We start from the raw sequence: 24,329 nt of genomic DNA on the forward strand, positions 1-24,329 counted from the left end.
CTCTACTTGCTTTCAAAACGGCAGATAAAAAGCAAAATGCACTTCAAAGATTACAAACTTGAACTGTCACCAAGGAAATTCATGACAGTAGAATACGTTCATTTTGAGGCCCGGATTATATTAGAGACATACTAAGTAATTTTAGTATTAATAGCTGATAGTATAAACTGAATTGAATGTTAAAGTTTATTTCTATAAACTCAAAAGTTTTAAATATGTCAGTTAAGTGTACGTGGTTCATGTCAATATATAATGAACTTCACTCAAAGATTATTTTAACTTTCAAAGTTTTACAGGCATTCCATTACCAATTTTGCTATGGGGGAATGATGTAGGCTAGTTGAAAAGGAGTACATTTTTACCCTTTGTCTTGTCATGCATGTAATTTCTATTTGTGTATTTCTGTATGTGTGTCACAAATAATATCTGTGTAGTATGTAATATCTCAATATCACTTTGTTTATAAAGTCACTTGGATGGAGAAATTGAAAACAAAAGGGCACAGTTGACAGCATCTCAGCAACGTTTATATTCCATTGAAAATGAGATTAGGCAAAATGAAGATCATCTCTATGGTCATCGACGACACCAAAAACAGCTACAGGTAAAAATAGGTACAGTGTTAGTTTGTAGAAACTCCTCAGTCTTTCCCTATTTTACTTTGACTTCTGCAATCTGTTTGGAATGCCTGATAGTTTTTAATGTTTGTCCTTACTTTTGTTGTTTGCTTTCGTGTTATTTATTTTTGCAGTATACTCTTACAATTGAGGACAGAATGATAGAGACCACATCAATCCTAGCATATGCTGTTGTTTCTGTTTGGTATCTTTCTCTCACCTTGTGCTAAATCTTACTAATTTCTACTGCTTTTTTTGACACTAGTAGTAAGTTGTTGCACAGAAGAGACACTTGCATCATGAAATGCTTTCCCTCCTTTATTTCTGTTGAGCCTTGCCTCTTCATTCCCAGAATCTTGTTTATCTTCATGCTCTTCCTGTATATTCTTAACCAATCTTGATATGCTGAATATTTCTTCGTTAAGTATTCTTAATTTCTTTATAAACCACTTTACAACTGTTAGCTTCCTTTCTGTGGTCTCTGGTATATATATATATATTTGTGGTGGGCAGTGGTGCTCCAGGTAGACAGTGTAAGCTAATACATACTATATAAGGTTATATTCAGTCAATTACAAGTAAGAAGCAGCAAAAAACCTGGCATGTGGTCTGAAATGCAGAAGATAAATATGAGAAGAAAAAATAAAATGTATTTTATTCAATTGACATTTCGAATGGAAATACAGCAACTTAATTCATTAAAGTGCATGACTTTCAGAGGAAGTTATAGCTTATGAAAATGAATTCCATAGGTGGGTGTGAAGAGTTGTGTCTCGTTAGTCATTAACAAAACTAAAAAATACAAGTATCTTCTTTCCTGTGATGACCTAAATGAACAAATGTGAACTTTTCTCTTTAGTTAAGCTTCAGAACATGTATTTTCTTTTTCTTCTCAGATAAAAGTAAGAACAGCAAATGCAGAAATAGCAGATCTTGAAAACATAGAAGAACACCAGTCAGCAGACGTCCATATATTAGTAAGAATAGATTATCCAATTATGTCTAATCAGCATATGAAATAATGTCTTTTAATGTTAGCAGTGTTTTGAAATAAGCAAAGTTGAATAGTGAAGAATGTAACACTATCCATAATTCTAAACATTTCTGTAAATGGAATGATTTTATTTATTTGTAGTGTTTATTTATTTGTATTTGATTTAATTAATGATTTAAGTGATTTAAAAAAATTTTCCCCAGGTTTTGCAATATTTTTCTTTTTGAATCAGAAAGTATTTATGATGATAATTCATTAGGAATGGTGTCATTTTCTAGGAGACAACCACAATCCACTTATTCTTCCTGAATTCCATTGTGTATTGGATGTATATGGGCCACAAATCCAGAGGGAAGTTACCTTGTTCTTTTTCAGTCTTTTCATCACAGCTCCCAAATAAAATCCTCTTAATTTTCAGTCACATAAGTATGAAGTTTCACTTTTATTTTGCAGTTTGATTTAGATCCTACAAGATCTATCAGTCTCTTCCTTTGGGCTTTAGTGACAATTACATTGAGCTGCTCCTATTCTTACTAGAGTTATAGAGTACTTCATGTAATACCGTACCCTAACAGTGATAGTAAAACAAAAATCTGGTACAGTAGTTTACAAATGTGTCTCCTTTTATTATTCTTAACTTTAATACATTTTGACAGCAAGATGAAGTTGAAGAAAATAAGAGTAGGATGGAATCTGTAAAACAAGACATGCAGCTGCAAAGCAGAAAAATGGAAGAACTGGAAAATAGTCTCCAAGCAGCTGAAAAACAATTAGAAGAAGTGAAAGAAAAAATTCATCAAGTAGAAGAAATTGCTGGCCCAATTAAGGTAACAATAATTTCATATTGTATTTTTGATTCGTTTCATTTGTGTGTCAAGGTGAATGAGGTTAAGAAGAGGTGAGGCAGGAGAAAGGAACTTGCTGTTTCCTGATACACTTAAGGTCTACCTATAAAATGGAAATGGAGAATTTCATCTAATGCATATTGGAAAATAAGCTTCGCAATATTTTGAAGGTGATATTGATTGTTAAGTGTAGTCACTGTAGTATTTTATGTTTAAAGAGAGTTCATCTCCAGGTATCTTTAGTCATGGACTGAAAAGGAAGGAAAAACAGTTTCCTTTACTTTCCTTTCTCGTGCATCACATTTGTTGTTTTTACTTGTTTGTTTCTAAGAAACCTTGGCTAAGAATGTTCATAACTGTTCATTTCTCAAAATAGCATTTGAAGTTCTATATGAAGTGGTTGTTATTCTATGAAGTTACATAATCACAGAAGGTACCAGTACGTAGTTTTAATTATTCAAGACTACAGAAGGCACCTGGAAATGGCAGAGAAATAGCAAGACTTAAGATAAATAGCAGAATGGTGACATGCAAAATTTGGTATTGGCAAAAGGAAGACAGTCTCACATTGGCAAGAAGAACTCATAGTTTGAACATAGAAAACAGAAATAAGAGTCCAGGATGTTTATAGTATTGTAAACTTCTAGAATGATGAAATGAAGAAAAAAGATATGGGAATCTCTTACATGTCTCACTTAAACTGTATATTGCTATGTAGTCAGCCCAAACTAAAAGAGCAAACAAAAAGAGTAATTAAATAGGTCAGGAAAGCAACAGATGAATGTGTTAGTTCTAATGTATCTTATATGGAAGTTCTAGAGATAATTATCTATTTTAAAACAACCACTGTGCAAGGAAAGAGAATAGATTATTCAGAATATGAAAACATTATTGCTTGTTGTTTAGAGTACTGAACACAATCGAGGGCAGCACTGAAATTTCTGAAAAGGTTTTAAATCAGATGTGTTAAGTGTTCTACAGTTGTTTAATGAGCTGCTGATACACATCAATTTGTGGTTTTAATATAGGATTAGAAAAAAGTAAGAGCATCTGTTACTGTTGGTGATTTTTGGTTTTCTTGTTTGTTGTTTTGGGGGTTTTGAGGTTTTTTTTGTTGGTTTTTTTTCTGTTTGATTTGGTGGTTTTTATTTTCCTTTGTTGATAATGCCTTTTCCTGGTCTTAAAATCAAGAGGCATACATGGTTAGAAGGGGAAAAGGGATTTTACCTTGGTATTTATTTTTAAGGATCCTTAGGTGTACACGTCCAGGTCATATGCATCGAGATGCACCCCGCCGAGTCTATCTCTCTCTTTCCCTGTGTCTCTGTGTCCCTCTTCCTCCCCCCAACATTGGGTATAACATTATAAGTTTTACTAATTAGCATATCTATCAAAGATTCCCCAATGAGAGGCTCAAGTGAGCCCCCCCTCCCCAAGGAACCTTCCCCTGGATGGTTCTATCTTGGTTTACAGAATATGTTCTGGAGAGGACCTTGGGGTCTGGGGCACACTGATCCCTACCTACGAAGCTTCTAAAATGTTTAGTCTCTTAGCTTGACAAACAAGTCCAAGAATGTAGGCAAAAAGCACCAGGAATACAGAAGTTGTAAAAGGTATAAACGGGTATAAAAGAAAAGGCAAAAATCTTCATGGTATCATTTAGACAAGCCATCTAGTTGACAGGGATGAGGAAGAAAATTATGTCCTAATTCGTGTCATTCTTTATACCTCTTTGCTTCTCTGGAAAGATACATCACTTCAATACTATCAATACTTACATAGTATAGAGATTGGTGGTGAAGGGTCTGGAGCACAATTCCTGTGAGGAGCAGCTGAGGGAGCTGGAGCTGTTTAGCCTGGAGAAAAGGAGGCTCAATGGGGGTCTTACCAGTCTCTACAACTACCTGAAAAGAGGTTGTAGTAAGGTTGGGGCTTAGTCTCTTCTCCCAGACGACAAGTGACAGGAGGAGAGGAAATGGCTTCAAATTGCACCAGAGGAGGTTTAGTTTAGATATTGGGAAAAAAAAATTCATGGAAAGGGTTGTAAACCATTGGAACAAACTTCCCAGGCAAGTGGTTTTATCACCATCCCTGGAAGCATTCAAAAAATGTATGGGTGTTGTACTGGAGGACATGGTTTAGTGGTGTATATGGTGGTGGTGTTGGGTTGATGGTTGGACTTAATGTTCTTAAAGGTCTATTCCAACCTATGATTTTATATTATAGGTATAGCAGACACTGAATTTTCACACAGAAATGCAGTTCTGGCTGATGTCACACAGGCATCCGAAGTTCCAGATAGAATGTCGTGTAAAAAGTAAATGCAGTTTTCTGAGCTTTAGGAGACAGCATAGTTTTTTTTTAAAAATGAAAATATCACCTCAGGATATAATTCCTAAAATGATTGCATGTATTTATTCTTGTCAGAATTGAGCATAGACTTTCTCAATAAACTGCTGTTAAGAATCCCAGACTCTAGGAGGATAAGTGTTACTGAAAGCAAGCTAAGTTAGAGCAACCTGTGGTATGTCAGTAAACACTAGAGAGATTCTCAGGAATCCACCCCAACCAGCTCACATCGTGATTTGTTCCAAACAGGCTGAATTAAACCAGGCTGAGTCAGAAGTGGAAAACAGTAAACGGCGTTTGCAGCACTATGAAGACAAACAGAGAGAGCACGTGGCTTGCATAAATAAGCACAAAGATTTGCTAGTTGCCAAAGGAAATGAATTAGAGGTACGTGTGGTGGAGGTTTTTTTAGCTATTGAAGTCAGATGGTCCTGATTCTTCTAATATTTAATAATAATTCATTCCACTTGTATAACATACAGACCGTATTAATATACTCAGCTACAGTGAGTATTCTCTCAGCTGTGTTTGACTATGTAAAGCAAGTAAAGTAATTTTGTGTAAGTGAATTGAGGCCTCTTTTTTTCTGACAGGATACCATTTCTGTCTTGACAGATAAATTAGGGTTCATCCATCTAGGACCATTTCTTCCATCTTTTGCAATGAGAAAATTAGTTAAAATTTTGGGTTTAAGCTAAATTGAACAATATTGTTTTGGTTTCTTGGATGGTAGGTTTTTCCTTGTACAGACCCCATATCTGATCTTTTGAAGACTTACCCAATCAAGCTTTATTAACCAACTCTGAAATCACATCTGCAAAGACTTTTGGAAGACTGCCCTATTTAAATATGGTGATTTTGGTTCCTTATTTATCTGCGTTAGCTAAATAACTGTGATTGTATAAAAATCTTGAATATTTCAGTTCTTGGCACTGAAATAACTACCCATGTATAAGTGTTGTCAATAAAATTGTTAACTGGGTTTGCTGTAATGAAAACAGAAAGAACAACACAAAAATGCTGTTCTTGCTTGTAGTCCATGTTCTTCTGTAGCATAAAATATTTGTTGTGAAGACTAAACAGATTTTTGAAAAATATGACAATTCTTTGAGTTTCAAACATTCCTTTAGGAAAAAATGGCAAAAGCAAGGCAAATCTTCTCAGAGCGCATCATGGTCACCAGAACTGTTAAAAGTCTCGATGCAGAAATGAATCGCTTGAGAGAGAAGATAAATTCAGAAAGCAGTCACCGTGGAAACAGAGAAGAAATAATACAGTAAGTCATCTTTGCTGTCTAAAACAGTTCAGGTAGGTTGGGAAAGAGAGGGGAAAGAAGAGTTTTCTTACTGACTCACTATGTATTTATGTGTGTTTTTAGTACTTAAGCTATGTATGAAGGTGTGGAAATGTGTTGTACTAATCCTCAGCCAACCAGTACTGAACAGATTTAGGAGTCCTGAAACACCTTCCAGTGATTTTAAGCAGCATCTGTGCTATGTACATGATGTTACCAATAATCAGATACTCTCTTGAAGTATCCCAGTTATGACTACACAAATTTAACTTGCCATTGTTTTGTGATGCATTGAGTATTAAGCATAATTCTAGTTTGAATAACTAATGCACAAGTTAGGCAGTTCCTTGAGGTTTTGACTTCAGTGGATGTCAAGGAAGCACTCCCCTCAGATATTTGTGAACATGGGGAACCCGGTCATTCGTTCTCCTTGGTGAAAGAGTTTATTTTCAAAAGAATTATAAATAGAATTAAGATTTAATTTTTGTCCACATTTTAATTGTCAGCAGTGTCTTACTTGACTCATCAAATGCTTTTAGCTTTAACATAAATCATCACAAGAAAGTTTTCATTTGAATATTTTGATTATCAAAATTATTCTCAGCATTTACAACAATAGCTCAGTTTTAATGTAATGCATATGGCTCCTAACTTTTCTGTTAATTAAAACAGGCAATTTCGTTATGCAAGGGAAAGATACGAGGATGCAAGCAATAAAGTAAAGAATTTGAAGAGATTTATTGCAGTGCTGGATGAAGTAATGACAGAGAGGCTCAAAGTGTATCGTCAATTCTTAAGGTGGGTTTAAGGCTCTGTTCACAACAATCTTTTTAACCTAAGCTTGCTCCCAGTTTCAATATTACCATGCCTGGCAGTTTAGAGGCAGCCTGGACTGACAGCTGGAAAAGCAGTGTGGTGTATTTTGCTTCAACCCAAAGGCCTCAATTGTGTTGCCTTCATCCAAGGCAGTTGTGTTTGAGTGCTGGTTTTGGTCAGTAAAATACCAGCAACATACATGGACTTGAAATAATCTGGGCTGTTACTCATTTTAATTGATTATAATTAGTGGTGCTGAGCTCCTATAATTTCATTGTGGGCCAAATACTTTTCCTCCGCCCTATGATGAAAAAAATTTGAAGATCCTGATTCAGATTCTGTAATTCGACATCTTCTTCTCCATTAGTGGGTGTACACCCCTTCTGTCTTGCTTCAGTCCCTTAGTATCCTATACCTATCCATGAAGATTTTGTTGTTGCCTTCCTTCAGAAGGACTGGTCTGTTTTCTACTGCAGCACTTTATTATTTCCTTTAACAGAAATTGCAGGATATTTTGATTGTCTCTGCTTTTTGTACTTTTTGATGTGCATTTGGGGGAGGTCCCAGTATGATCGTGACAAATGGTGATGATGAGGAGAATCCCAACCTTTGCAGACAGAAGTACAGATATAATAGTGGGCAAGATTTACCTTCCAAATCCAATGCTTGCCTTTTGGTTCCCACATATGTCACATTGAATCTTAGTCCTAAGTGGCCAAGTTTAAGAATGAATTCCACCTTTGGACATGTTAAAGAACCATAGTTCTTTCTTGAAGGAACTGTCGTGTATGGTCTAGGATATGCTAGAATTGAGGGGGAGGGGGGTGGACAGAGAAATTAATACACAATATTCTTTAATTCCCAGAATCTAGTAAAGGCCATGCCAACTTGTTACTGTGCACTCCTAGTACTGAATAGGGAAGCAGTGGAATGTGGTAATTTTCTGTTGAGGCTCTGTAGAAAGCTCCCACTTGTTACAACCCACCCCAGAAGGCGAGGGTAGCCTAGGTTCTTGTTGATAGATCCCTTGGGGCACATTGGAGTGAAACAACACTGAATTGGTGTTTGTCTGTATATATCTCTATATATATATGTAGCATTTATTTTTAGAAAAATTTGGTTGCATGGCAAAAAACGGGTATATAGCCATTTTGGTTGTTGCAATCCATAGTATTATGACAACATAAAAGCATAAAAATATTGCTTAAGAAAATGTATAAGAAAGAGAAGGAAAGGATAAGAACAGGAAGATCACCCAACCCATAGGCTTTACAACAAGATTTGGTTTTTGCAACTTCAGTGTTGGTTGAAGCTGCTGTTACAGACTGGGTCTGTCAGATGGTGAAAGAAATGCCCAGAACACAGACTGTCTTGGGTTTATATTCACCCAGGCTCAGCTGGGAATGTCCAGATACCTCCCCTGGGGTGGGGAGTTTCAGACTGGATGATGTAGTGTTGTAGATCACAGGGCACTTTGGGAGTCTTTGACACCTTCTAGGATGATACAGCTGTCTATGATGTCAGTGCAGTTGAGTCCAGTATGGCCCATCAGCAGAGATTAACCACCTTCAGGCTACTGTGGATGGCCCAGTACTTCTGGCAGGGAAGTAATCACAGCTGAGTTCACCTGAGTAAGGACAAAAACACAGGACCCGCCTCCAGGATTTGCCTCTTTCCTTACCTCCTTCAACACCAGCTGTAGCCTGAGGTGGGCTGTGCTTGCCCTCTGGGTACTTTGCACATCAGCAGCTTGGCCCCTGAATGTTTGAACCATCAGCATCTGAGTCTCTCTTCCAGTATCACTTGTGGATACATTCTTCTCCCCACACCTGGGTTGGCTGGACAATATTATCCCCTTTGTCTTATCTCAGGTTCCCATCACAGTTTGAATTCCTGTTAGTAGGTATACTTGGGCTTTGGTGGTCGCACATGAACAGCTGTTTCTCTGCAATTTGCTACAGTGGGCAAAAGTCCTTTCAGTGATTGTAGGAATGTTTAAACTGTTGACCATTCCAGTCTCTCACACCAATCTGTTAAAATAAAATTTTAGAAAATTCAAAGCTGTACATCTGGATTTCTTACGTTCTTACTTTGTGTCAGTGATTCTCTCCAGTATGTATAATGTCACCCACTTGAGAGCATAATTGATTTTGGGAGAATGTCGTTAGTGGAGCAGGGCTTAATACTTAATGATGTGGGACTGTTGATGAAAACCTGTTGTTGCTTTTTCATGTATTTTTAATCTTGCTGCCCTAATGTTTATTTGCTTGATTTAAGGAGCCTTTCTATGCAATGCAAACTCCATTTTGAGCACTTACTACGTGTTCGAGGTTGCTCTGGAAATATAATTTTTGATCACAAGAATGAGACACTTTCCATAACAGTAAGTTATTTTATATTACTTCAATTACCATAATACATAATGAATTATTATTTGTTTTAGTCTCAGATGCTAGAAATGCATTGCAAATGATAGAATAATTCCCTCTCCAAAATGTGATAGCTTAATTGTAGTGTTACAAATATTCTGATCAAGTAATCAATCATATGAAAGAGTTAGTTATGATTACAAGTAGAAAATTGTGAAGTATAAGGTATAGAAATGTTAGGAGTGTTGTGTTTGAAATATGCAACCACAGGAACCTCACCAAGAAGTTACTGGACTTCCTATGTTTTGGTCAAGACATTATGGAGACCATCATGCACACCAGTTATGCTGGTTGGAAACCCCCCTACCCTTCCCATCTTGGTTTGAATATCAAGGATTCCAATCAGTGGACCACAGTAGAGACAACCAATGATTGTTTTAGGATAAGAATATTGATGAAGTTATATGACTAACAAAACCAGTCATTGTAAAGGTTAAATTTAAGGAGCAGGCATATTATGCATAGTATGTAAAAGTACTTACGTAACAATGATTCAGAAGAAAAAGTATATAAAAATGGCTGGATTTCATCTGTTGAGCGGAACACATTGGAGGAGTTTCCAAAAGCCTGAACGAAGAAGTGTCTGCTTATTCATATCAAATCAGTGTTGGATAAGTTTCTTTTGTCCTGTTTGGTGACAGTAGGATGTTGTTGAAAACAAGGAAGAACAGAAACATTGCCATTTTAAATGGGCAGGTTGCTAGATTACAAAGAAAAAATGTGGGTTGTTGTTTTATGCCAATAATAAGAACTTAAGTAGTGAGTCATCCTAGTCAGTCTTTCAAAATAACTCACTCCTGTTTCATTGATAGGAAGTTCACCAGTATTTGTGTGATTGTATAGTGGCTCTAGCTGTTATTTGAACAACTTTATGCATGAAAGTTTCGATACGGTTTTTTTCTGTGTTTTAACACACATCCCAAAAAGTTTTGTCATGTCACACACACACCTTTTAACACACATCCCAAAAAGTTTTGTCATGGATTTATTAGCTTTTTTTCTGTGGGAGACTTAGTTTTAGGGATTAAGAGGAAAAATGTGCAGTGACAACATAAATACATGTTGCAGTCCTAACTAGACAGGTGAAGCATATGTATCTGAAGAACTAAATTCAGTCCATAAAATATCAAGTCATTACTTGACTTTATCAGAATATATTTTTTTTAACAGCTGATGTCTCAGGTATCTCACAGCAAGGATCTGTATTTAGTCAAGGAATGTAAGTTGTAAAAAGAAAACGGTTCCCTGCAAAAAAAGATCCCTCTTCAAAATAATCCTTATTTGCCTGCTTAACTTGTTAAAGGTAATGTAATTAGCAGGGCAAGAAAATGCCCAAGTTGCATGTTACAGAAGGAGTGCCACAAGATGTCATCATAATCAATGTAACCAAATGGCTGTTCACAATGTTTCATGTATTCCACATAAAAAAATCTCTTCCTCCTTTAAAATTCTGCTGTAAATCAATCACCTGCTTTTTTACTGTAGCTGGTAACCACTGGATCTTACTGTAATGTAACTACACTGGTTGACATTTATTAAACATCATTTAAGAGCTATTGAAAATAGAGATTTGTATAACAAAACACTGACAGAGTCATTCAATCTGTTCAGTGTGTATGACTGTGATAGAGGAAGTTTCAGTCATCCTAGAAATGTGTTACTAAATGGTTAGGAGCCATTGCATTCCGGAATGGCAGTTGCAGCGAAATGCAGAAAATGGTTTTCAAGTGATCTCTATCTGTTCATTTCTAATGTGTTTGCTGTTAGAATTATGATTCTGTTAGTATGGCTTCATCTCAGATATAAAAATTGCTCCAATATTTTTATTTCAAGGTTCAGCCTCGAGAAGAAGAAAAAGCTTCCCGTAGTGATCTGAGATCCCTATCAGGAGGTGAACGTTCCTTCTCCACAGTTTGTTTCATTCTTTCTCTGTGGAACATTTCTGAATCTCCTTTCAGATGCATGGATGAATTTGATGTCTACATGGTATAGTTTAAACTTAAAACTACGTCTCCCATTCTGATGTGTATAAATTAGTGAAATCGTTGGGTTGTTACTTGATTTGCTTAGATTTAAAACCACTGTAGTTAACTGTAAAGTATAAAAAGCCCCCAAACCAAGATCAAAATCCCCAAAACAAAATCTGTTAGGGATCTTGTTGACTTTGGTGACTTTTGAAGCTTATTTTGTTTCTGAAGTTGGTATGGAGAAATAGGAGCATTTCTGTTAATTTATGTGCTCAAACCTTTGTTCAGCACAAAAATAATAAATCAGCTATTACTGTGTCAGAGGTTGACTCTGCATATTGCTGTGACAGTCTGGGCTTGGCATGTGTTTTGATTTCTGCCAATTTTGAGATCAGTATGGGGTTTTTTCAGAGCAAATGCAGCAATTGAGTTCACTGTTGCTACTCATTTTATAGAAACAGACTTCAGCTAGTAGCATGTTTCCAAGATGCTGAAATGCAGAATAATGAACAATAAATACTAAGGTTATCTAAAACTGATAAATAATACCTTTGTGTACAGCTTCCCTGTACAGGCCACTAACCCATTCTGAAATTTATTTTCTTTTTTTTTTTAAGATTTATTTCCTACTTATTAATATGCAGGGTGGTACGAGTTTGAGAAAACATTTATTTCTATGAGACAAAGATTTGATACTGGCTTATTTAATTTTGCCTCACTGTCCCTTCCTCATCAATCAATTATTTGCTAGGATTCACCTAAAGGGAACAAAGATAATATAGTTTATATTAAAGAATTGCAAAAAGGACAGTAGGTAGTGAAGGTAGTGAAGCAGTCATTTTTCAGCCGACTTTCAAATCATAGATCCTCTTTTAAAAAAAGTTAGTTGTGAAGAAATTTACCCATCTTTCCTGAAAAGGGTGGATACTCAGAACTGTAGGCCTTGCAAAGAACTTGCATGCCATCTGTTCCATAAATAATTCCACACAATTTGTCTGTCCACCGCAGTGCCAGTAAGTGCAGCCTTACTTGTCCACACGTTCTGTAGTTACTCGTGGTGTAATCACAGATCCCCACCACACGAGGACTCCACGGTGTATTTTTGTGGGAGATCTCTGGTTTCATGAGGAACACTGCACAGCATCAGAACTTTGTTAGTCCTTGCTAATAAAAGCTTCCTGTTGCACATCCTTCTCAGTAAGCCTAATGCGTAAGGTTACATTCAAAATAGCAATAATGATAGTAACAGTAATAATCCTAATAAAAACAAGCTCCATGATATCATAGCAGAGGTTTCATGGAGCCCCTAAATTCTTTCAGGTGATTTTTGAGTCAGGATTTTACAGGAAACATTATTCTGCTAAAATAAGTTCATCTCAGCATACTCAGTAAAGAAGTACTGTATGTACATCAAAGCTGATAGAAAAACACTGTGAGTAGATGAGTGTGTGATTGTTCTGATAGGAGCCTTCCATTGCCCATGTATACTTAAAAGTACAGTTTAAGAATTTCCCAAACTATAATTTGTAGCCTTTAGAATTTAACCCTTACGTTTACCCAGTTTTTCTTAGCTTTTATTAGTATTATTTGGTTATTTTTCTGTAGCTAACCTTGACTGTATAGCAATTAATTCTGGTAGGTTTTCTAGAATCATATTTTCTAGTGTATTTATTGCTGTCAGTATCACTACCTGACAAATGTTTTGTCTTTAGGACATGGTTAACAGAAGAATTGCCATTGACATGATTCTGGAGAGGGCTGACTTTCAGAGGCATCGACAGTTCATTTTGTTCACCCCCCTGACCATGAGGTAATACTGTGTTTTATTTCAGGATACAAGAATTGCAAGGGAGTTCTCTTGCAAGGAGTGTAACTTGAAAAAGTTAAGTACGAGGAGAAAGAAATTCTGCTGTTTGTAGCAGTAGAACATAAACAATTAAGTAGTTAATTACTGATGGTTCTGTGAATTTAAAGGATTTTTTAAATAGGTTTTTTTTTACCCTTGCTTACATTATTGTAATTCAGTGGGACTTGAATCAGTTTATCTGAAATAAAACAACATTTTGAAATGTTTTATTTTGTTAAACAGGAGCTTCTTAGCTTAGAGCCCTGTATGTCCCTTTCCCCTTCCAAATATAACAAAAGACTTAGAATTTTTTTCTATTAATGCTACAATACTTTCAAGGTGTTTGTCTTTTGAGTTGATTTTATTTTATTGATTTTAATATTGCCGATCTAGAGACTCATAACTTGCACCATGTTTTGAACATTTGATGTAGTGGTTCAAAATTCTTTCAAAACCCCCATATAAATCCCTGGTAGAGCCACTCCCAGCTTAAGGGGACAGTCATGTGTCTAACCTTGTGCAGCCAGCTCCTCTCTATTAACCCAGTAACCAGTGAAGTCTGAAGAGGGTAATTAAAGCAGTCTTCAAAATGAACTTGATTGATTTATTCCTAATTGTCTTCCCTCACTACAGTATATAAAAAGTAGAGTAGTGGTATCTGTTGTTACTTCAGTGGAAATGGTTCTGTGGAGATTTTCTGAAACCGATAAACATACAGGACTTTTTGTATGGCTACTGTTGAAAAATTTAATAATTCAAGTTCAGTTTGGTTTTGTTATATTGTTACATGTTTCATGTTCAGCAAACACTTAATTTAACAAAAATACGGGAGCAACTTCAGGAAAAATCCATTTAGGATAATCAGTGAAGAAGCCTGACTAAATGTGTGCTTAATAACTTTGCTCATTCTTAGTACATTGTGATTGATTACATGTGTGTATAGTGTGTGCTACTTCAGGATCTGTAAGGCAAGTCCTTATTTGTACTCCATCATATGCTCATTTGGAGGTTTTCATAAAAGAACATTTTCTCTAATTAAGGCTATCTAATTGTTAGAAATCACATGATTGAAATGACTGCTTGTCTTTACCTCAAGCTTTTACTGAAGTCAGGGTCCAGGATCAGTTCAGTGAAGTCCAAACTTCGCTCCATGTTACTGTTTTTTAAGACTGTCAAAGGAAAAAGATGGAGTTATTCAAAGGAAAATATGTAATGTAAAGAATTAAATGGAAATACTAAAATTTGTGGAGAAGAAACACTGTTTAAATGATGCATCCTTTATTTTTAGTTCTCTGCCTATGAGTCCCCATATTCGAATCCTCCGCATGCCAGACCCTCCAAGAGACCAAAGAACATTGAATTTCCAAAATAGGAATAACAGAGATGAAGATCAATAAGTATCTCTGTATGAATATGGTATAATATTGAAGACAAATGTAGAATAATATGTGTAAAATTATTGCTTCCTGATGCTGAAAAAGATGATGATTTGTTAGATAGTCTCAGGAAGATATTTCTGTATTGTTATTAATAATTTTTTAAAGGATTACTGTGTGCACAGAACAAGAATAAGCACAGTTTGGATGAGGAGAAAATTTTGAATGTTCTGTTGATATTTTTAGCTACCAACTATAGAATTTTTTTATCTGTTACTCTGTTTTTTCTTCTTGAAAAATGAAATATATTTTGTATAACTATGAAGTAATATTTTAATAAACCGTTTGAACTAATACTTGTGGTAATGTTTTAGTGTCTCTACACACTTAAATTAGCATTAAGTTAAAAATATCTTCTTCCTAGCTATGCTTTATTTCTTAAATATGTGCTAATTAATACATGCAGTAAAATGTGTTTCATTTATTTTCCAGTGAAACCACAGTAGCTGAACATGAGAAACTATTAGAACTTACAGTTTCATAATTAGAAAAGGGAAAAATTTATTTGTAGTATGTTATCTTGGTGGGAAAAAAAGTCCTTTCATTCCTTTCCTAAAGAGTATGAGTGTCTTTGGACATGAGCTTACAAAACCTAGCAAGCTGTGTCATTATAAACCTAGTTTCTTAGTTCCAGTAGACTAGTTCTTGCACACTCTTGAGTTCCAAGGTATAGAATAAGTCTCTAAATGTTCATTTTATTATGATAAACTAAATAGACACAAGTCTTTCCAATATATGGGAAGGAAGTAGAATAAGAATTTTGGGAAATAATATGGTAACTTTTGTACAGCATTGTAGCCCTGTGTTTTGTTGGGTCTCCCTGCCTTTCCTCCCCTCCCACATCTCCCTGGGACTAGAGCACTTAAACTTGATATATTTAGATATTGCAAGCATTTATTGGGGATAAGAGGGAGAAAGAAGAACCAGATTTTTCAAAGTCCCTCAAATTAACCTTTTTTTCTCTCCTGTTCTTTTTTTCTCCAGGAACTTGAAATTGTTGGCAGCTCTTCAAAAAAAATCATTTTTTAGAGTCCAGCTGCTTTTCTTTTTTGTTGTTGTTTTGGAGGATTTTTTATTGTTGTTTGATGTTACGCAGCTACAAAAGCCATTGAGACTACTCAGAGAAAAACATTCAGCAGTTTCTGCACTTTTTTAGTGAATAGAAGTTCCTCAATAAAATCTTATTACAGTGTAAGTTTTAACTTGACTTTGTACCTTAATTTGTTTTCAGTCACAGCACAGTATTAAACTTCTATGTTTCTTTAAAATATGGAAGCTAGGTAAGAGTTGAAGGAAATACACTTCGTAGAATCATAGAACCATAAAAAATGGTGAGTTGGAAGGGACCCATCAGCTCGATGATGTTCCCAGTTGATCTCTGGCAAGTTGAAGTCCCTCATAAGGAGAACAGCAGTTAAGCTGGAAGTGTCCCTTAGTTCCTCAGAGAGCCATTTGTCAGTGTCATCGTCCTGGCCAGGAGGTCTGTAGTAGACTCCTAAGATGACACCTACATTTTTTGTGTGTCCTTTGATTGTTACTTAGAGACTTTCAATGGTGCCATTGCCAGCTGTGGGCTCCATACATTACATCCCTTCCGTGACGTACAATGCTACCCCATTCCACATCTGCCCTGCCCATCCCTCTGAACCTGTAACCATCCAACAGAGCACTCCAATCGTAGGACTTAGCCCACACAGTGTCACTTAGTCAGTGATATCAAATCTCTGGGACTGGGCCAAAGGCTTGAGATGGTCTTGTTTGTTCCTCATGCTGTGTGCATTAGTGTAGAAACATTTTGGGTGTGGTGCTTTGCAGCCAACAAACCTGAAGGAGATGGAGGGATCCCGTTAGTGCTCATTTTCTCAAGTTCTGGCACACCATCCCATTGCTCCCCACTGGTAAGCCTGGTTTTGTCCCTTTTCCCCTTCCAAGCTGGTTTAAAGTTCTGTCAGTGAGCCCTGGTGGCTCCTGTGCTAGTTTCCTCTCTGAGACAGGTGCATCTCATCAGGTGTCTGTAGAGCAGGTGTTGAATAGATCATCCCATGGTAAAAAAACCAATTTTGTTTTTGCTTACATCAGCCTTGGAGCCATGTGTTGACCTGGTGGATCTGCCTATTCCTGTCAATATTATTCCTTGTTACCAAAAGGATTGTGGGAATTGCTACATGTGCTTCTGATCCTTCAACCTTCAACCCAAGGCCCTCAAGTCTCTTTTGATTGCCCTCAGAATTCTCTTTGTTGTTTTGTCGCTGCCACTTAGAACAACCAATAGTGTATGGTAATCAGAGGGCCTTAGAGAGAGTTTTCCAGTAATGTTTCTTATTTGTGCCCCTGGAAGTCATCAGAATTCCCTGTGAGGTGAGTCTGGTCTGCATATCAGGCCCTCCATTCCCCTTAAAAGGGAGTTTCCTATTACAGCTACCCTTCTTTTCCTGTTAACAGAGGAGGTCTTGATGTGGTGTGCAGGAGGTGTTGCTTTAGGAGGCCCCTCTGTCCCAGAAGGACCTTCGCCCACCTCATCAATTGTCTGGCCTTTTTCCAGAGCCTCATGCCTGTTGTAGAAAGTTCCAGTCCTACTTGTTTTCAGAAGGAGGAGGAACCTCCTCCTGGTATGTGGAGTGACCTGCTTCCAGCCTTCGTCTTGGACAGACCCTTGACTAAAACCCCTTCACTAATTACTGTGCAGGGTTCTGAGTCCACCTGCTTCTCCACTACAATGGAGGTTTGAGACTCCTGAGAATCTTGAGACTGTGGCATCTCTGTAAATAACCTATCTCTTGCTTTTTCACTCAAATACTACGCAGCCTGTTCACTTCCTCCTGTAGCCCCTTCACCTGGACACAGCTCCTCAACCACAGCACACCTTCTGGGGCTGAAGGGATCTTTTTGTGCTCTTCACCAGATGCTGACTCTGTTTGCCTCTATTGGCAGACCTCGGAACACCCAGGGTAACAGGCAGACTCCTGGCAGCTGTGAGGAGGTTACTGACAAAAGAGGACATGGGATTTTTGCTGATGTGTGTGGTGCAAGAAACAGTGGCCACTGACTGAAGTGGGGAGGTTCTGGCTGAGTTAACCAGGAGGAGGGATTGTTCATGATGAAGATAAGAGGTAAAATCTGTGTCCTTGGAAGTTTTTGGAGTCTATTGAATAGACTCCTGCATCTCCTTCAAGCAGGAAGCTGGGCAAGAGATCTAGGAAGTTCCTTACCAACATGAACAATTCTATAATCCTGTAATTCAAGGTACTTACACCTTTAGACTTATGTGAAGATAGTGGGGGGCACCTTGTAAATTGCATACTTGGCAAAACTTGTCTGGAACCAGCAGGTCAAGGGACGTGATTCTACCACTCTGCAGTTGTGAGATCCCAGCTGGAGTACTGCGTCCATGTCTGGTGTCCTCAGCGTAGCAAGTGCATGGACCTGTTGGAGCAGCTTCAGAGGAGGCCACAAAGATGCTCCGAGGGCTGGAGCACCTCTGCTGTGGAGACAAACTGAGAGTTGTGTCTGTTGAGCCTGGAGAAGGCTCCAGAAAGACCTCATAGCACCTTCCAGTACTTAAAGGGGCTACAAGAGAGCTGAAGGGGGACATTCTGCAAGGTTTGGTGTGACAGGACAAGGATGAGCAACTTTAAACTGACAGATAATAGATTTAGATTAGATATTAGGAATAAATTCTTTATTGTGAAGGTGATGAGATGCTGGAATAGGTTGCCCAAAGAAGTTATGGACATCCCATCTCTGGAAGTGCTCAAGATCAGGCGGGATGGGGCCCTGGGCAACCTGTTTTAGTAGAAGGTGTCCCTGCAGGGGGGCTGGAACTGGATCATCTTTAAGGTCCCTTCCAACCTAAACCATTCTTTGATTCTAGGACATGATCATGAGCCACATGTTTAGCTTGACTTGATTTTATGATGAATTTGGAGTATTTTTCAGACAGATGATAGAATGGCATTGCATTATTTATCCTGATTTTCTTCAACATCCAAAAAAAAAAAAAAAGGCAAGAGTGCAGAGGCAGTAAAGAGTAAAGCATTTATCCTCATTAGTACTTCTATAATGAGTTGTGTGGAGAAAAAAGCTTAAGGAAAATTAGTGCATTCCTACTGAGCTAACACTTCAGCTTTCTCCCAAGGTTTTACAGACCTACTTGAAATACTGGAGGAGGTGGCAACAATTCTGGTCTTTGGTTCAAATCAGTACATTGTATCTAATCTACCCTGTACTTGATGAGGATATGTTCCTGACTGTATAATTATTGTAAGCATATTTTCATGGTGGAGGATTAATTCTGAATAAGCAATTACTGAAGCCCTTGCATGGATGCACTTATTTTTGCAGTGATCCTACTAAGGTCTCAAAACTATCATATGCCTGGTTCTTTTAATATAGAGTTTGCTATAGGGGCTGTCTAGAGAGAAGATTGCAGTGCTGACATTAAGTTTTTGAATTTGACTGTGTTTGAGTTGTCAGCCATTTTGGATGGCAGTGCATTGCTTAATGCTGCACTGAAGTAAATGGAGCCTGTCCAGCCTGTCCATAACTTCAAGGTTCAGGGAAACATCGAATGAGGTATTGCTTCTCATACATGTAAACCAGAGGCAGCAAATCTGAGAAGTATTCATTGTGGGCATATCATTCTCAGAAGTATGTAATTTCTAGAATGTGTGCTTTAAGTTACGGCCAAATGCATGAATTATATCCCTCCCTAATTTGCTAAGACCTGTGTAGTCTAAGTAGAATTCTGGTATTAGAAAATGCAGTTGATACTTCTGCTTTTGCTGTTTGTTTGGAATACGAAGCAAAAATGAGAGGATGGCTGTGGCTGTGGCAGCAATTGATTCTATGATCCTCCCCACAACAGCTCTTAGCAAACTGTGTAAAACTGTTTTTTGTTGCTTGTTTTCTTTTCCCTTTAATTTTAAGATGAGCTTCACTTTTTAAATTTGAAAATACAGAGAATGATTTGGTTTGTGTCATGTTTTATTGTTTGATTTTTAGCTATTAAAAGTACGGTCTCATTTCTTCATAAGGTAAGAAAGAAATATCAAACATGCAATTGTAGGATGTTCAGATTGCTTTTTTTTTTTTTAAATCCAGCAAGCAACTAACTGTTTAAAGCGTCAGGGAAATGGGGCATAGGAAAGTTTTATCTGCAATTTCTGCAGTCTGATAGTTCTTCAGTCTTTCCCAAGGGTGTGTAGAACTTGTCACAGGATAGAGAGAAACTTGATTTGTGCACATAGAATTGTGGAGGAAGTTGATTCTCCTCACTATCCCTCCTTTATCATCATACTTCATGCTTAATTTATCAGTAGTGATTTTTAACAACATGTCTGTTTATATTAAACACAGAGTAGTTTAGTGTCATATGGTAAGAGGAAAGTCTCTTACTTCAGGAGGGAAAAACACTTAAAAACCAGGTTTAGGCCAAGAAAATAAGCTGTATTTGACCTGCACAGCTTAAAAAGCAGCACGGGTCTAGTAGGTGTGCTGGTAAATCTTAGCAATAGCATCTTACAGCATCAACAGCTGCTCCATCCCTAAATACAAGAACTACAACTTTTGGTTTTGTATAATATGACTCTTCTAGTGAGTGAGTGCAAAGTAGTTTTTTTCTTCATGCTTCAATAATGAAATACATATTTCCCAGTGTACAGTGAAAGATAATTAAAGAGATTTAACTTTTTTTTTTTTTTATTACCATGCTGAAGACATGAAATAAGAATTAGGGGAAAAGGTCAAATGTTATAAATTTATTTTGTGACATATATATTGCAACCTCTGTGGAAGCTTTTGAAAATTCTGGCAAAGATCAATACACTTCCAATAAAACCTTTAAACTTGCAATAAAACAATATTTTAAACATTATATATATATATTTATATATATTCTTAATTAAAGGGTTAATTTTATCAGGATTTTCTTTTTTTTAATATACTGCATTCCTCTGACATAGCTCTTTCCAGATTGAAGGGATGCAAATGAGGTAAGAATTAAGGCAAACCTAAAAGGCATGCAAATGAAGTACATTTATATCCACTGACAATACAAGCACGTGTGGATCAGACTCGGGAGCCGAGGAGCTCTTCACTTCTGTCTGTCCAGTACTACTTTACAGCAGAATGTTGACATGATTTATAATAAACAGTTAACATTACCATGGGAATTCAGTGTCACTAACATTACTCAGTCTAGGAGACACAGAGCTAGCATCAGTAAAACATGAATAATAAATAATATAATTCACTGCAGCACAGGCCTGCTGCACAGGCTTCAGAGGAAGAGGATTGTTATGAAATGACATTGCACACATCACGTTGTGGCAGTTTATTTTTATAATATATACTTTTAAAATTCTTTAGCAAATGACATTCTCATGCACACAAGTGTTTCAAACACAAGAAGCAAGTCCATTTATAGGTAGTCCAAGCAAATTTTTGTGTGTGTGGAAATAGCTGCAAACTGAATGGAACATTAAACTTCTGTGCAGTCTATGACGCGTCGTACATCAGCTCATTTTTGAATGTCACACTGCAGGAGTAATACAATGGACGGATCACTCTTTGCAGCTTCTTTGAATTCATCCAGTGTGATCTGATCGTCTTTGTTCTTATCCATCTTACTGAAGATCTTGTCTACCCGCTGCTCAGGCGTCAGACCATCCTCGTTCATTTTCATCATTATCACAGTGCCCACCATTTTGTAGATGGCCTTTGGAAAGAAACCAAATGGAAAATTCAGCATGAAATTCAATCTAATTTTTTTATGTGATATTCTAACAACAAAATGATTGCAAAGATTTTTTTGGTTGGTTTTTTTTTGGGGTTTTTTTCAAAATCCAGTGTCCAGAGACTTAAAACAAGGAGGAATATATTTTACTTTGTTTAGATGTAGGTTTATTTTGCTTACATTTTGCAGCCCAGAATGAATTTCTTTGTCTTCCTGTAAAACTCTTGTGACTTACTCTTTCGATCAATTGTTTAGTTGAAATATTTCACATAAATTCTGAATAAATAATTTTAGAAGTCATCACCTTTAAATAGGTTTCTGTGTGTACATGTGGGCACAATCTGATGTTAACTACTGTGTCAAGTTGCCAGCAGATGATGAAGGAGGTGAACTTTATCCTTCCTCTTATATGTTGTGGTCATCTTAAAGCCCATCTGTGAGAGCACACTTAAAATAATAGTGTGTTGTTATCCCTGTAAATTTCTGTAATCATCTGAAGTTAATCTCCAGTAAGGCTTCAGCGACTTGAGCTACAGTCCAGTAATTTCATGGGTGTCAAATGACTTTGAGATTGGCTTTGTAAATCTTGTGCCAGGCTGTTCTTATGGTTAATCCATTCATCAGGGAAAAAAAAAAAATCTCTGGATATTTAAAAGCTTATATGCACATATGTACTCTTTGCAATTCTCCAAGATTACATCTATTAACATGTTAGTGTGCTTGTACCACTTGGGCACCAGTCAGTGCAGGATTAATGTGTGCAATGTGCATTTAATGTACTGTACAGCCTCTGGTGAGCCTAAAATCTCAACTCTGTGTGAAGAAGGAATCAAATTTTATTAATGTTGTAATGTTTTTGAATGTCATATGGATCTCACCTCTATAATTTCCAGCATTTCCACTCTTGTAATTTTACCATCACCATCCAAGTCGTACATGTTGAAGGCCCAGTTCAGCTTTTGCTCAAAACTGCCTCGTGAGGTGATGGACAGGGCACAAATGAACTCTCTGAAGTCGATAGTCCCATCTCCGTTTTTATCAAAGGTTCGGAAGGCATGCTGGGCAAACTTAGAAGCATCTCCATATGGAAAGAACTGCAAAATAAAATAATATATAGAACTGTGTAAATGCAAAGGAGAGAGCTGTATACCTGCCTGCAAAACACCAAAGTGAGACATTTATGAAGAGTGGCTGATGAGCTTTGTGGGAAACTGAGGATCTGCAGTGTAAGGTTCCCTAACAGTTACACTGGAATAATTATTAAAAACTTATTTCTACAAAAATCTCTCAGGTTTCCACAAGCCATAACAGAAATATATATAAAGCTGCTTGAAAGCTAAATTAACTAGGTGAATCTTAAGTTGGTTGTAAATGGCAGATTGTGTGTAATGTTCTCTGACTATGAAATACAGCAGCCAGGGTGCATTCTAAGAGAATTTTAACTAGCCCTTGACATGTTGCAACCAAGTATATGCGTGGGATTGTTGTTATATAACTTCATTTATTTAAAAAAAAAAAAAAAAAAAGCCACACATAACATAAAAACCCCTTATGAACATATGTTCTGTTCTGCCAACCAACACTCAAGTACATGAGAAGAGAGACTCAGTTAAACGATACAGTGCAATGCTTTTCATGTTTAATATGCATTAGCAGTGAACACTAACTGACTGTAGCTTCACAAAATATTTGAAATGACCATAACATGTAGGTTTTCAGCTGATATATTTTCCCCTCAGGAAGTATATGGTTTAAGACATTTGAGCCGGTAGTTGTTCTTTCTGTGGGCCAGGCTCAAGAAAACACACCCCTAAAGAAAGGGGGTTTTAAACCAGTGCTGAAGTCCTATTGCAGTGCCGGGACCATACACAAACAATGTTTGTTTCTATATTCCCAGCAAAACTTCATGGAGGTTTTCCTGCTCCTAAATATATAAACATGTGTTACTCCTCATGGGAGAGCCAGCTTATTTTGTGCTTTTAAAAATTCCAATTCTTAGTAAGTACTGCATTTATAATGTAAGTTTGAAGGAAGGTCTTCAGTGGCAGCTTAAGTGGGGCTGCATTTTACAATTTTCCATTTCCCCATCCAGAGCTGTGTCTTGGCTTTAAAATGCAAAACTGAGAGCTCAGCCAGCTGCTTGCACTATGTGGCTGTGTGGGTCATGTCAGGAGCCACTGCTGTGTTGCCACAGGGGTCCCAACCTGAAAGTGTTCTTTCAACTTTCTGTTTTCCTTGATACCAGCTTTTCAGACACCATTGTAGATAGCATTTGCGTTGCTGAATAGGAGTGCTAGAATTGCTTCTCTGGCTCAGTAGCATTACAGTCATTGCAAAATCCTCCTTTTCACCCCAAAAGAGAGAGCAGGGTTAAATTTTGCCCAACTCCATCCTTTCACAATATTTCCCTGTTGTTAATTACTCCTAAAGGGGTACAAATTGCTGTATTATCCCAGAAGTGGTATCAAATATGCCTGTCTCACTTCCCAAGCACCTTTTTGGGAAGATATTTGAATATGCTGTGGAGGCATCAAGTGAGCAGGATGCCGCACCCACTCCAATGGTAATTTATTGAGGTTAATATCTCTGTTGAAGTTGTGATTTTCTCACTTGCCTTTGTAAGGGTGAGCATCTGCCCACTGCTTCTACACCCCTTCTCCAATAGCTGAAAGAGCATTTGGTATTGTCTCCTCCTGAAAATGTAACCTCTGTGCCTGTACTCAACCCTAGCCCTGTTTCTGTTTTAATAATCAAAACTGATGGAGCTGTAAATACCTCGAGATACTGCTGCAGCCTTCTGTACTTTCTGCTCTTTGGTCTTTAAATATGATCATGATTGGGCTCATCAACAGATACAAAGATATTTGGGTTCTCTGATACAACTCAGGATTGCACTGACTGCAGTTACCAGACTTTGCTCAATTGTTCTTCTAGTGACAGCCTCAACTTTTTGTCAAAGCAAAGAGAGCTCCCTCCATGGGAAGACTCCTTGGGCTCACAGCC

At 37.2% G+C, this 24,329-nt stretch overlaps 2 protein-coding genes across 6 annotated transcripts in view; one reads left to right on the forward strand and one right to left on the reverse strand.

Moving 5' to 3' along the window:
- The window catches only part of SMC6 (structural maintenance of chromosomes 6), a 40,968-nt gene extending 25,173 nt beyond the window's left edge, over positions 1-15,795 (forward strand). For 3 of the 4 annotated variants that reach the window (XM_042032920.1, XM_042032922.1, XM_042032921.1), the window contains exons 19-28: positions 469-604; positions 1,514-1,594; positions 2,268-2,438; positions 5,055-5,192; positions 5,936-6,081; positions 6,772-6,897; positions 9,193-9,298; positions 11,178-11,330; positions 13,024-13,121; positions 14,446-15,795. In XM_042032920.1, coding sequence (XP_041888854.1) covers positions 469-604; positions 1,514-1,594; positions 2,268-2,438; positions 5,055-5,192; positions 5,936-6,081; positions 6,772-6,897; positions 9,193-9,298; positions 11,178-11,330; positions 13,024-13,121; positions 14,446-14,554 — 1,264 coding nt within the window. In that variant the 3' untranslated portion in view covers positions 14,555-15,795. The other variant, XM_042032923.1, reaches the window with a different exon arrangement.
- Positions 15,796-20,329: 4,534 nt separating this feature from the next.
- Positions 20,330-24,329, reverse strand: part of VSNL1 (visinin like 1) — an 86,921-nt gene continuing 82,921 nt past the window's right edge. For both annotated transcript variants that reach the window (XM_042032928.1, XM_042032929.1), the window contains exons 3-4: positions 22,205-22,420; positions 20,330-21,308 (exon numbers count right to left, since the gene is read on the reverse strand). In XM_042032928.1, coding sequence (XP_041888862.1) covers positions 21,111-21,308; positions 22,205-22,420 — 414 coding nt within the window. In that variant the 3' untranslated portion in view covers positions 20,330-21,110. The remainder of the gene's footprint in view (positions 21,309-22,204; positions 22,421-24,329) is intronic.

The sequence above is a fragment of the Corvus kubaryi genome, unplaced genomic scaffold (assembly GCF_017639235.1).
Source record: "Corvus kubaryi isolate FWS band 111438036 unplaced genomic scaffold, C.kubaryi_AGA036_p1.0 37354, whole genome shotgun sequence".
NCBI lineage: Eukaryota > Metazoa > Chordata > Aves > Passeriformes > Corvidae > Corvus > Corvus kubaryi.